General features: G+C 44.5%; 1 protein-coding gene across 5 annotated transcripts in view; it reads right to left on the bottom strand.

The window, feature by feature from the left end:
* Positions 1-1,206: 1,206 nt before the first annotated feature.
* Positions 1,207-13,371, bottom strand: part of sf3b1 (splicing factor 3b, subunit 1) — a 15,230-nt gene continuing 3,065 nt past the window's right edge. Inside the window, exons 1-21 of one of the 5 annotated variants that reach the window (XM_019876861.1) lie at positions 11,706-13,359; positions 11,287-11,366; positions 11,001-11,207; positions 10,461-10,923; positions 9,989-10,110; positions 9,636-9,833; positions 9,449-9,550; positions 8,442-8,621; positions 8,241-8,327; positions 7,432-7,702; positions 7,189-7,334; positions 6,909-7,055; positions 6,551-6,676; positions 5,449-5,670; positions 5,193-5,375; positions 5,005-5,116; positions 4,767-4,887; positions 4,553-4,684; positions 3,613-3,885; positions 2,956-3,172; positions 1,207-1,769 (exon numbers count right to left, since the gene is read on the bottom strand). In XM_019876861.1, the coding sequence (XP_019732420.1) occupies positions 1,611-1,769; positions 2,956-3,172; positions 3,613-3,885; positions 4,553-4,684; positions 4,767-4,887; positions 5,005-5,116; positions 5,193-5,375; positions 5,449-5,670; positions 6,551-6,676; positions 6,909-7,055; positions 7,189-7,334; positions 7,432-7,702; positions 8,241-8,327; positions 8,442-8,621; positions 9,449-9,550; positions 9,636-9,833; positions 9,989-10,110; positions 10,461-10,923; positions 11,001-11,207; positions 11,287-11,316 (3,498 nt within the window). In that variant the 5' untranslated portion in view covers positions 11,317-11,366; positions 11,706-13,359 and the 3' untranslated portion in view covers positions 1,207-1,610. Of the gene's footprint in view, positions 1,770-2,955; positions 3,173-3,612; positions 3,886-4,552; positions 4,685-4,766; positions 4,888-5,004; positions 5,117-5,192; positions 5,376-5,448; positions 5,671-6,550; positions 6,677-6,908; positions 7,056-7,188; positions 7,335-7,431; positions 7,703-8,240; positions 8,328-8,441; positions 8,622-9,448; positions 9,551-9,635; positions 9,834-9,988; positions 10,111-10,460; positions 10,924-11,000; positions 11,208-11,286; positions 11,367-11,389; positions 13,360-13,371 lie in introns of those variants that run through there. The other 4 variants (XM_019876860.1, XM_019876865.1, XM_019876863.1 and 1 more) reach the window with 4 other exon arrangements.

The following is a 13,371-nucleotide window of genomic DNA, read 5'->3' as shown; positions in this document are numbered from 1 at the left end:
TAGGCAATCCTTAACATAATGCGAGCAGAGTTGAGTGCAGTGCAGAGCATCATAATGAGAACTGTTTCAAAAATGTTCATTCAGTGATATGAGACGGTTAAAAGTGACAATCAAAACTGAGCACTGGTATCTTTATAAAGGCAGGTTTGTCATATTAGCATTCGATTGTGTGAGTGTACCTAGTGTGGCCTGTCGGTATATGAGAGCATGCTTCCACTTGCTACAAAACAAATGAGCCTCAAAGCAAATCAAATGTTCCAAGCGTGTTATAACATGAAGTTTATCCAAGTACAGTACAGTGCACCATCTTGGCACTCGGAAGGGGACAGCGTGGAAAACAAACGCTCCTCCTCCCTTGAGCAGAATCGGATGGTGTGTGGGGTGCAGGAGGAATGTGGGTCACATTAAAAGTGAACTGGAAGAAGGGGTTGGGAGTGGGGGAGGGTCTTTTTTTTCCCCCCCTTTTGCAGTGTTAGTGATTGTTCATTCATGCATTTGCCAGTTTACACATTAAGTGTTCTGACCCAGTGCCAAATGCTGACACAAACATGGCAGTTTAAAAAATATATATACCTGTTCTGCAGAAATATCGATTTTAAAAAATTAAAAATGGTAAATGGGGTGTTGGTGCTTTCCTACCTCAGGTACTCAAAGCACTTTACAGTGTTACCTCAGCAAATGGGGGTTCACCATCTTGCTCAGACACTTTGACATGGTCGCAATGGCCGGGGATCGAAACGACCACTCTACCACGGAGATGCATAAGCCGATGCAATCCCTGCATTATTGTGCCCTTGCTGGGCTGTGTGTATAGGGAGATAAATTTCATGTCTTCTGTTTGAGCTGCGACACACCGTCATTGCAGAAACTGCGTGAAATGAAGCTGCTGAAATTTTTGAGCGGAATGAGGATTTTAACCATTATAAGTTCATTTTAACTCGCAAGAAAGAAGCTTTTGAGAGTGTGGCTTGTTGCCCGCGATGACATCATCGCTAAAGGTCGCCCGCAGAGCCCCCATTGCAGAACTTCATTCATCTGCTTGTTGTGTCTGAGCAGCATGAACTTCATGCAGCAAAGATGTCCTGATGTCCCATTCGGGTAGGCGCTATAAAGTCTTGGGATGGTTTGACTGTGGCACAGATTTCTATTAGTTTTTTTTTTAAAGCGTTCCCATGACTTTTCCTTCATGAATATATATTCCCAAGGTGCATGTGCAAACAAGTGTACAGAGACCTTTTATTTGGTTAAATAAAAACAATCAAATCGTAACAACAGAGGAGATGTGAAATGGGGGAAAAGGTACAAAGCAGGAAAGACTAATCCCAATGTCTATCAATGCATATGAAATATCCAAATATTTAAAACAATTCCAAGGATCAACTGCTTTCACTCATTTTGAACACTGATGGGGAAAAATAAAGGAGGGTGGGCGGGCGGAACATAGGAAAAGTACATACAGACTAAACGTTCTTTGCCAGATTTTATCTACTTCAATGCTCAGTTTCCACTGCAAGTGCGAGCTTCGAGGAAAAGAGAAGGTCTGATAAACTAAAATTCGAGCAGCAAATACAAGCTAAAACAAAAAAAGCAGGGGAATGAGGAGGTGGTATTTACAAGACATAGTCCAGCTCGTAGCGGATGTACATGTTCTTCTCGTCGTTGTACACTTGAGGGTAGTGGGCAATGAGGGCATCCTGGGAGCCGATATAGATGGAGTTGTAAATCTTCCAGTAGACGTCGCGCACCTTCCGTGCCGGGTGGAACAGACCCTGAAACCATAGGACACGAGAGAAGGCTTGATTTTTCTTGATCGACAGGATCTAAGGATTAGCTAGTCAGGAATGAGGAATTTGATAAACATAGTTAGATAAGATCATGTTTAGTAGGCACAGTCAAATAAGAACAGCGGCCGTGACAAATCCGCCTTTGTCAGGGTCGTATAAAAGGTGTTGTAGTTCGAGCGTCGCTTCACCCCTTTCAAACTGCCCGTAATTTTTGCCCGGCCTTTTGTTCTGTCACGGGGAATGTGGGGGAACAAAGAAGACTTGGCCATATTTAAACAGGGGAGGTAACATCAGACAGCGGCGTTGACGTCATCTTGTTAGATCGCAAAATGCCATGTTGGAGGCAGATAGCGCTGTGCACAACTGAGAATATATTCTGCTTTGTTGGGATCCATGTCAAAGGTTCTGATGCCTCTATTTTGAGGAATCTGTGGAAAAGAGGCTCATACATTTAAATCCCACCCCAATTTAAATCCTTGGATACTATATTGCAGTTTATCATTTGCGCACTCATTATATCGCAGATATGTGGGTTTTGACACAGTATAGTCAAGTGTGAATATCTGGTTGCGCGCCCCTAGTGCAGTACCATGTTGTGCCACAACTTGCCAGGCAGCACTGCACTTAATTGAAAGAGATGTAGGGCAATTAATGGCAAGTGGAGGCAGAGAAGGTCCCCAACTAATACTATAGTTTCAATACTCCTTGTTCTCTCACAAATCAGAGAATGCTTGCCAATGACTATTGTTGTATGTGTTGCTGCTCTATATATATGTTAAGTAGGTCTCTGAAGGTTTAGAATCCCTGTAAATCTGATCTTATGTCGCCAGTCTGTAGCTTTTCACATCATATGTTAGCATTAGGCTAGCCAATGTCTCACTAGGGTGGTCTTAAAAAACAAAATTGCACGGTTACGGTGAACATTTTGGTGTTTAAATATATAATGCTTTAGTCCGTTTTTGTTTTGTGTGTCAATTAAACTGTAAACTTCAACTAACAGTGACAAAAACAGCTTGAAGCAAGCGCACTTTGTGTGATTGAATACATTGAAATGTGTTTATTTCATGTGAGAGGAGTCAACCCCCCCCTTTTTTTTAAATATGGCATCTTGGCCTATGACAGCTAAGTCTGGAACATAAATGGGGGTTGACTGTAATGTCAAGCTGTTTACCTGTAAGCAGTACTGCAGCATGCGGCATGGTCCGATGGCTACCCTCAGGCCTTCCAGGGCGCCCATGACAGCCTGGATGACATGAGGCGACGTCTCAAACACGTTGGGCCACACGTAGTTGAGCAAGTGGTTGAGGGAGTCCTCGCAACCAAATCCGTAAACGCCCAGGGACATGTGCTGGACCACGGCGCTGGCAGTTTGCCTGTGGACTAGATCTCTGCAGGAATGCAGTACACAGGTTAACCCTTACAAACTGTTCACTTTCTATGTTCCAGGTCAATTTTGACCTGGCGCCAAGAAGATTCTCACAATAATTGTCTATATGTAATCTCTTTCTCCCAAAATATTCCTCGCCTATCTGACATTAATAGATGAATGATTCAGCCAAAAGGGGACGTTTTTTTCAAGTTGTACAACACTGTTTCTTAATAAAACATATAGGGGAAAAATAAGTTTACAGTAGTGTAGTATGATCATCCCTAAACAAAAACAGTCGTCTGGACTGTTTCAAGCTCCTTTTTGAACTCTGTCACATAGAAAATACACAAATGTATGGCAAGTCCAATTTAATTTGCCTTGACTTAACACACTGGCAAATCTAAGAAAAAGCTTCTAACACATGGATCAAATTTGACCCTGATTAAGGTTACTAGTTACCTGTCCATGAGCGCGTCCTCCAGGAGCGGCGTGACGGCATAGATATAGTCCTTGCCCATTTCTCCGATGTACTCGAACAGGAAAGACAGCGACTTGAGTACACCGTTCTGGACGTTGAGCTCAGGCACGCGGTACTCGTTCATGAGCGCAGGTAGGACGGTGAAGGGGGAACATGTCTCGGCCACAATGGCAATGGCCACCGTAGTGCAGACGCGGTTCTGACGCTCCTGTACTTTCAAGTTGTTGAGCAAAGTGGCCAAGACGTCGTGTGGACTAAGGAGTGGAAGGATGGCAACGCAATTAGTCAATCAAATTAGTCAAATATTTGATCATTCAGTATGTCAAGCTGTAAGAAGAGTCAAAATTGATGTGGACGTTATCTCTGAACATAGGCATGGCTAAAACGCTCTATGATGACTTTTGACATTTTGTAGCAATGAGATTCTTTTGTGTTCTTATGCAGGGACTATTACAGCTGTTTGGCTACAGTAACTGATTTTTATATCACGCATATGTATTTGCATTGCCACGGGTTACTGTTATAACAAATTGAATGCAACAAACTTAACAGAGTCAAGATTTTTAAGCAGGGTACATTTTGATGTGCACGTTGTACATTTTTTGGAAGACTTTTCGATTAGTTTTAGCAGGGAAATGGTTTTGTATTTGTTGTTATTTTGTTGATTCGGTCGTTATATTCACGTGTGATATTTATTCCCAATTTCACCATGATCAGCCATATCGCCAAGGTCTAAGGACATTCAAAGCACCTCTCAATACTGTATAGTATTTTCTATAAATTTTGTGCTTAGTTTTTTGTGTGTTTGAATACTTTGAAAATACTTTGTTTGAAAACGTGCGTTTTGTTGTGCATGCATTATTTCAATGTTTCCGTGTGGACCAAGTGAACACATTAATGACTTAACTTGTAGACACTCACCCAATAGCTTTGGCAATGTAGCCAAATGTGTTGACAGTGGCTCTGCGGATGGCCTTTTTGTGAGCCTTGAGAAGCTCCAGCAACTCAAAGCAAATCCTCATCCACTCTCTGGCTGACACATACTCGGCACCCCTGGAATAAATTTATAGAAATCACAAGATGATGTGCAATCATGTCGCCGTGGGTATTTACTTTTGGGGTACAGAATGCTAACCTGTCTGCTATCCTGCCCACCAGGTCGATGCAATTCTCCTGCACTTTCTCATGTCTGTTCTTCAAGATGGGAGTCAAACGAGGGAGCAGGTCTTTGATGGGTGGAGTCATCTTGTGCATACCTGCAAAGAGGATGAATAATAATAATGAATTTGTACATGGTATCAACAAATGAGGGGAGAAGGATTTGTTTGTTTTTTTTAAACACGAGTAACTGTGGCCAACATGTTGTGACATACCAATAACATTTACAATAGCCTTCAGTGCTCCCAAGATGCTGCCCAGTACTTCAGGGTATTCTTCACCGAGGTATTCGTACAGCACCACACCCAAGTGACCCATGAGCTTCTCCTGTAGATGTAAAATAAATGAGTAATTACTTTTTGGGACATGAACGCAATAATATCTATGAGACTTTTCAACATACCTCCTGACACGTCTTCATGACCACAGCGGTACGTGAGATGAGGTCAGCAGCCTGCTGACGCACTTTGGCCGACTTGTTGTTGAGACGCCACAGCACCGTACCGCAGATCTGAGGCAGGTAGGGCTTGACGCGCTTGCCGAGGGCGTTCACCACCGTGCCAAAGCCGTTTAGCATCACAGAATCCTGAGAAGGAAATGATATTTCCTGAGTAGATTTATATACATGTCAGCAAATACTCAATCACTGTTGCGCTGACCTCTGTGGTCTGCTCCTGGAAGGCGTACAGGATGCCGTCAATCAACTGCTCCTCCAGCTTGTGGTCGATGTCTGCGGCGCCCAAGTTGCCCATAATCTTCTCGATGGTTTCCATCACCATTTTACGATACTGCTCCGCCTCGTCTTTGAGGTCATCCACGATGCGAGAGATGATTTCTGCGGCTCCCACCTTGTTGGCCAGTTCTACTGTGGTGTCCACCAACTGTGTTGAGTGCAAAGTTTAGATTATGTTTAGCTTTAGAAAGCCGGTGGAGATAGTGAACTGCCGCATGCTGCTGGTTCAGCCCAAGTGAATTTGCAGATTTTCCTTTATTTGCTGTTTTAAGTGCCTTTCTGCTATCTTGTGGCATCAATATCCAATTGCAAATTCTTAGGGAGGGTCATTAGTTATTTGCAGATTTTCACCATTTGCAACAGGGTTCTTCCCTAAATCCAGCGAATTGTGGTGGTTTACTGTATTTAAAAAATAGATTTTATGAAAATTAGGCCTTTTGATGCTGCAGTTCGCGACACCGCCATCAAATTCATTCATTGTGTATGGGATTCAAGGGTGCAAGGATAGAATCCCTCGTCGCGTCACAGCACAACATGCAAGGTGGTCATATTGCAGCGCACCCCCAAACAAAAAAATGTTCTAATTTAGAGCGCTGTCAGGATGTCATCCAAAGATGCACCCAAAGACTGGTGGAGTGATTTCAGAGTATTATTTTTGCAGATCTGTACAGTAAATGCCATTGGGAAAATGGAGGAAGTAATAATAAATGTGGTGGTGTAGTGCTGCTCATGTCCTCCTCCTCAATTTCAGCAAATGATAAATCCATATTGCTGAGGTGCAGTCTACTTTTCATTTAGACCATCAGGGAAAGATTCCCTGCCACTTTCTGGCAGGCCACTGCGTTAGTACTTCCAAATTTGGGCAAGCTCACACCGGGTCGCTGTCGTCCTTGCACACTGCACCGTGTAAAGACCAAGACAACCAAGTGCAACGTGAAAAGGCCTTGAGGTTACTCTATCATAGCCATGCCTCAGTGCAAACGGGGCTTTAATACAACTTGATGGCTTATGTTCATGTGAGTGCCAACCTGTCTGTAGTTACGTCTGTCCAAAGCCATCCTGTGCTGCCAGAAGTGCTTGAAGAAAGGGGGCAGGATCTCAGTCTTGATGTAGTTGGCCTCCACACCATCGGTGCCACAGCACTGCTTCACCACCTACAAGATGAGACGGAGGCACTGATCAGAAGGAGTAACATTTGGCAAAACTTGAGGTTGTCCCCAACGGGTTGCAGGGTGAGAAAAGAGAGGACACATGTCGACTCTGCTAGTTCTCATGTAGGGAGTTCATCTAGCGACCTACTAGCCCCGATTCAACCACGCACCGGTAGAACAGGCGAGAATTAGTCGCACGGTAGTGTGAAATATTTTTGAGACTCTTGCCTCTTACCTTCAGAACAATCTTTTTCATTTCCTCGTCTGGTGATTGGAACTCTCTGATGAGGATAAGCATCACTTCTCGGGTATAGTAGTTTGCGTACTCGGCATCCATCAAAGGGATCAGGTAGCCAATAGCTTTGAGGAAGGCAGCCAAACCCTGCCGTCAAAAGTAGAAGACAATCATCATTAATTCAAACTTAACTCACTCACACTTATTTGTTATTCAGTGGCATGTTATCTCGGGCTGCCAGTGTAGAATTCGCTGATAGCAATAAACCCAAATAGCGCACCTTTCCTCTGTGCTGTCGGATACCCTTCCAGAGAGGCTTGAGCACTGAATCAAAGGATTCGATACCATAGGGTGTAGCGGCTTCGGCCAAGGCAGCAATGGCCAAGGCGCTGATGGTCCTCACTTTCTGTTGCTCATCCACCAGACCTGCACCCACAGCCAAAGCATTTATCAGTTAGGGAAGAAGAGCAACACTGCAGTACGTCCTGCAATAACACCAATCATGCTTTTTAACGCCACTGACCGTGCTCAATGATTTCAACCAAACTGCGCAGGTGAGGCAGGATAGCGCAGCCCATTAGGATGGCGATCTGTTGCACGATCTTGATGCCGGTGTGCCGGGCCTGCCATGACTTCTTACTTTTACACACGGCTTTGAGGAAGGGCAGCAGGGAGGGGATGCCGAGGGCAGATGCCACCACGGCGAAGGCCCTTGCAGTGGTGTTTCTCACGTACTCATCCATGTTGTCGATGTCGGGACGCATGGTGGAGATCATGGTTGCCAATCCAGCCGCCTGGGAAGACATGGGAGGTTATGCAATCAGGAAGGCTGCAGGATCTCAATCAAAAGCATGTTTTTCACACACCCTTAACCATAAGTAATTGTTGCCTATCGCAGGCCTGAATAAATAATTCCCGGAAAAGGCAAAGTAGCTAAAGTCCTTCACTGACTGCAAAATTAGCCATTTTCCACCTATTTTATAATATCGCTCTTGCATATAAAAGTCAAGTCTCTATAAACACAAGTGGGTCTGTGTGCTTGCATTGTTTTCAACACAACAAGCAGGAAAAATTCATCTCCGATGTTCGACCAAGCCTGATTTCGGTCCATCAACATCTTTCCATAAGGAGGTAAACATCCATCCGTAAAATGCTTGATTGTATCCAGCGGAGCAGGGTGAGAACAGACGAGGCATTGAAGTCAGGCCTGCTAGCTCTCGTGCTGGTATGAATCTAGCGAACGGCTAGCCCTCATCTGACCACCGATAGGTCGAACAGGCGAGAATGGCTCGCAGGAGGCGGCGAAACGTTCCAAAATACGCTCCACGTTACCTTTGCCAAGTTGGAAATGATCTCTCTGCCTTCGACTCTGGCGTAGTAGTCCTCATCAATGAGCAAGGGCTCAATCACCACCAGGATCTTGGCACAAAAATAGATAGTTCATCACTTTTGCATAATTTACTGGGAACGCCACTTGGTGTGTGTGTGTGTGTGTGTGTGTGCTTGTGCGTGTGCGCGCGTGTCTCTCTCTACCTTGTGTACGTAGGGTCGAACAAGGTCGTCAAGTTTGTAGAGAATACGGTCGATGACTTTCACCAGCAAGTGGCGTTCTTGGTCCTCAAGGGTGGGGGACATGAGCAGTGGGAGGATCTGGTTGAACAGAGGTCCTGCTCCGAACTCGCGAGCTTTGTCTGTGATCTGACGAAGGGCCGCCTGAAACAGAGGGAGACGGGATCAAATGACTGTTTGTGTCAGGAGATGTTTTCTTCACAGATGACACGATTATTGGCGGCTACTCCGAGCAGAACATGACAGTCCACACACAGGCACCACCACTGAAAACAGCAGATGGATTTTACATAACTCATTCACACCATCCCAACATGTGGGCGGAAAGCTCGGTATTGACCCTGCAATCACTTCCTTTATGCTTTTTGCAGCTTGTCCCTGAGATTCAAGAGATGAGGGCGAGAGCAAACAAGAGGACCCAGCGGGATTTGTAAGATATCATTTAAAGTGCAAAAGTATTAACCTATTTGTGCATTTTCCGATAGAACTTAAACTCAGCTATTTGCTGAAAACTCCAGCATTAGTGTTTTGACACTCTCTGTAATGCCCCAAGATACCCCGGGATGACCCCAAACCCCTTGCTAATAGGAATGTAGCAATTTTGTCAAAGAAGCATGTTGAAATGATACAGTTTGACTGTGATATTTAGGTGGCACGTGAGTGCTTTGTTTTACTCTAAGTAAATGTCTCCAAAGTCAAGTAATCTGTCGGCCCTTTTGTTTTAAGGCTAATATTATAAAGATGAGTTTCTAACTTTGTGTTTTGAGAGCATTTTTCATTTTTGATATATTTATGGTTGAAACAATAAACACAATTATGTTTTCTCATTTTGAAATTTGAACAACATGCAAGTCAACTTGCATAACAGAATGGTTTGTGATCAACTTGGTAGGCAATTGTACAAGAACAGCACTTTTTTAGTTATCGTCCACTTCGATAGTTTGAGAAGGATGAAAGCGACAGGTACCAACCTTTCTCATGGGTGGAGTTCCATTTTTAATCTTCAGCAGCAGCTTCATGATCTTTCTTTCCTTCTGTTCTTCAGGGCTCAATGTGGACTCATCCACCTCAACCTAACACGAAGACACATTCGGAAATGTTGAATTATCAGACAACCCGGGTGGACTACATTTTATGAGCATGTGACGCAGTTCTCACCAGCAGTTTGTCAAAATACTGGATGTCATCCGGTTTGAGGAAGGGGAGGTTTCCAGAGGGTTGGTCATTCATCTGCTTGGTGGTGCGGTCCTCCACTTGCATGTGGAAGCCTGTCATGCCACCAATTGGGGTAGGCGTTGCCGAGAGCTTGCGGGCTGGCGTGCGGATTGGCACATAGCCAGCTGGTGGAGGCAACACCTGTATGGAAGGGCAAATAGGGAGCATGAGGAACAGGTATTGAGCGCCGGTACTAAACTGGCAGTGGGGCTAAATTATTAAAGAGTAGGAGTAAGGATGTGCTCATTTTACAAAAATGAAATAGCATGTTGCACGCAGCCGAATAGTGCACGGACCTTGTATCCTTCAGGAAACATGGCATCAAGCTCGTCGTCTGTGAGAGGCCGGTTTCTCTCGTCGATCTCCCGCTCCCACCTCCATGCTTGCAGCTGCTCTGGAGTCATGCTCATCAGGTGACCTGCAATGCCAGGACAACGGTGTGAAGTTGAACGCTCAACTTTTCACGTCCAATTGTGTTGACAGCAATAGTCGTCGTCTGACAAGTCCTTTAAATTTAACACCAGACACTGACGTCACCAAATCATCTCACTATGATATAGCATGTTGCTGTGCGAAAGCATACAAGGGTATGGCAATATTTCCCCTGAGCATGGTTTTGAGTCTCAGGCTGATTTTATACGATTGGATTTTATGTTAGGCTCTAATGTGACAATTTCCTGTAAAAGGGGCTGAATAAGCTTCTTCATATTACACCCAAGATATGAGTGGAAACCAATATGAGACATTTAGAATGCAACGCCTCTTTACCGGGTGTTGGGGTTGCCATATTCATGGCAGGGGTCCCAATAGGGGTCTTTCCAGGGGTCAGCAGTGGTGTTGAGGAGCCCATTTGACTAGCCGGTGTTTCATCCCAGCGAGATTTCCTCTTGCTGGCTCCTGGAGTGGGAGTCTCCCCCACAGACTCATCCCCCCTGTCTGTACGCGGGGTTTCAGCCCAGCCGCTCCCGTGTCCGGGCGTCTCCCTTTCCGTCTTTGGGGTTTCGTCCCAGCGGTTCTTCCGGACGCTTCCAGTCGCTCCGCCGTGGCCCGGTGTGGCATGTCCTGGTGTGTCTCTGCCTGGTGTGGCTGCGCCGGCCGGTGTGTGACTGGGTGTTGGGTCCCACATGCGCGAGCTGGGTGTTGCCCCGGGGGTCTCGCTGCCTTTGGGACGGCCGGGGGTTTCGTCCCATCGGCTGTTTGATGGTGTATGCGCTGGCGTGTGTCCCGGAGTCTTTAAAGCATGAAAAACATAGATAACGTGACTTTCCAGAGACAACCCAATGATCATGTTTGCGTGGCAAAACACACCTCAGCATTGGCATCAGCCTGGTCCCAGCTGGACATCTTTTTGGGGGTAGAATTGGTAGGGGTTTGGTCAGCCGTCTGGTCCCAGCGGCGCTTGCGTTTAGCTGCAGCGGCGGCGGCGGCAGCAGCAGCTTGGCTGGCAGCGGACCCATTGACAACTTTCAGGTCACCTGACTTGGCCTTCTCTGCGAGCTGCAGACGAATCTCTCTCTGCAAACGCAAAGCCAAAAATAAGCTCAACTAATAAAAGCAGCATTTTCTTGGCAAATTGGGGATATCTTTTCCATACCTCTTCCTTGGACAGATTCTGCTCTCTCATGACGTCCACATAAGACCTGACCTGGAGCTTGGGATCCGGAGTTTTGCCTCCTGCGCGAAAGAGCACCAACAAGAACAAAGGACACTCATTAGTGCATGCTCTCGGGACCCGCTTATGTTATTCACACCAAGCACAAACATAGCCAGCTAACCCTGGCTCTCTTTACAAATTTATGTTCCTGTTTTTAAAAACTGTGAAATCACAGAATATCCTACTGAGTTAATATGAAATATACATGTTTACCCTCTCTTACATAGACATAGCATCATAGGAAAAAAACAAGCAGATATATGGAGAGCAGAGCTTAAGTTTGTGGTGCTTTCTTTTAAGTAGATATAGCCATCACTGATGCAGAGGGGGTCCTGGGCTGCGCTCTTCAGAATACGTACACTTTCAGTGCCAAGGGTCCTTCTGCAGTCAGACTTCAACCAGCAGAAAAGCAGCCTAGAAAATTTTTCTTTACCATTAGTAACACTTTGGAAAAGGGTTTGAACTCACACACAACAGTATACCACCTGTTTTGCATTGATTTGTGACACTCAAAGAAACAAGGAAACAAAAAGAAGAAATCAAAGCATCTTCGAGGGGGACAACAAAAATTCTGAAGTCAATATAAATGAAGACTTGATTTTGAAGCTTATCTTAAATTTGCCTAAAAAATGAGGTCAACTTCCAGAGCCACGTTTGCTTGACTTCATCATTATTTATACAAGTAAAATTTCATCTTGACTTCCTTTCTGATAAAAAGGTAGCAAGTGAAATATTATAGCCAAGACACGTAGCTTATTTAGAAGGCAATAAAAAATTTAAGGGTCTTTTAGAGAATCAAAACAAGCTTCAGCTGGGTTCAACGACTACGAGTAAGTGGACCCTGACCAAAACTGACAAGTGCACAGTTCTCTCTGTGTCCCCCATAACCTACACAGGATGAGTTGCTGCGCCCTTAACAGAGTGCAGTACAGGACTGGCAAAGCAGTACTGCTGTAGGAGAGAAATTAAGGACAGTTAGTATGGGCCTGTGGTATGGTGGCACACAATTTGCTTTGTGAACATATTTCTATTTTACAGAGAGCCTTGTAAAATAAAAATATATTTTTACAACAACAATGTTTGTACACAGAGCTCTCTTTGCTCTTCCTACATGCAGGCTCCAAATAAGCCTCACCCTAATACTATTGGTAATGCTAACGCTTTTATTAATCGGTTCGACTCACTTTGTGGTTGGAAAGCATTCCGTTTTTGCTTGCATGTTGCTACTTGGGATGGGCATAACTGATCAATTTAAATGTGAGTATTCTATTGATTGTATAGAATTGATGGCTGATTTATCTTAAATAAAGTACACTGCAGGGGTTCAAATGCAGTGTTAATTTAACTAAACTCAACTGTTTTGAAATAACGGCTGTCCCTCAACTTGTCCCCGGGTGAGGGATCCACTTAAGACCAATATAAACCTGGTGCAAATAAAGACCTCTTTAGCCTCGGGGGGAAAAAATGCAGAGTAAACTGTTAATCCCATTTCAATCTGTTGCACAACGAGAAAGCAGCACCAATCAAGGCATGTAAATGGACTAAAAAAAATGAATAAATTACATGTAAACAAATTAATTATCTTGCAGTAACAGCTAGCAACTCCACTATGCTTTGTGCATCTATGATCATAGTACAGGGTACTACACGGCAGCCCTTTCTGCCACGATTATTATCATTTACTTATGTTTGACCTGTAGATCTGCATTTGAGTAGATAAACACACTCAAACACACTACGTGAGGAAGCATGATAACTGTGCTGAAACAGGCTTCATTTAGTACCTTGGCAATTTTGGCCATCAAAAATGAACAAAACAAAAATTGAAAATGTTAATTTCCCCTTAGTCGATCAAGACAAAAATGTTTATAATGCCCACCCCTAGTAGCTGCAAACAATGAAGTGTCATATGCGATACAGAGGTTAAGAATAACATTGTGCTACACTATTTCCTTCGACCAAAACGCCATCAGTGGCGATAAATCCATTGAAATTAAAACTGGTTTTGCAGAAGAAAACCCCCCC

Source organism: Hippocampus comes, unplaced genomic scaffold, assembly GCF_001891065.2.
Source record: "Hippocampus comes isolate QL1 unplaced genomic scaffold, H_comes_QL1_v1.1 scaffold110, whole genome shotgun sequence".
NCBI classification, from domain to species: Eukaryota; Metazoa; Chordata; class Actinopteri; order Syngnathiformes; family Syngnathidae; genus Hippocampus; species Hippocampus comes.
Note: the sequence above shows the minus strand (reverse complement) of the source record. Positions and strands in the feature narration are given on the sequence as shown.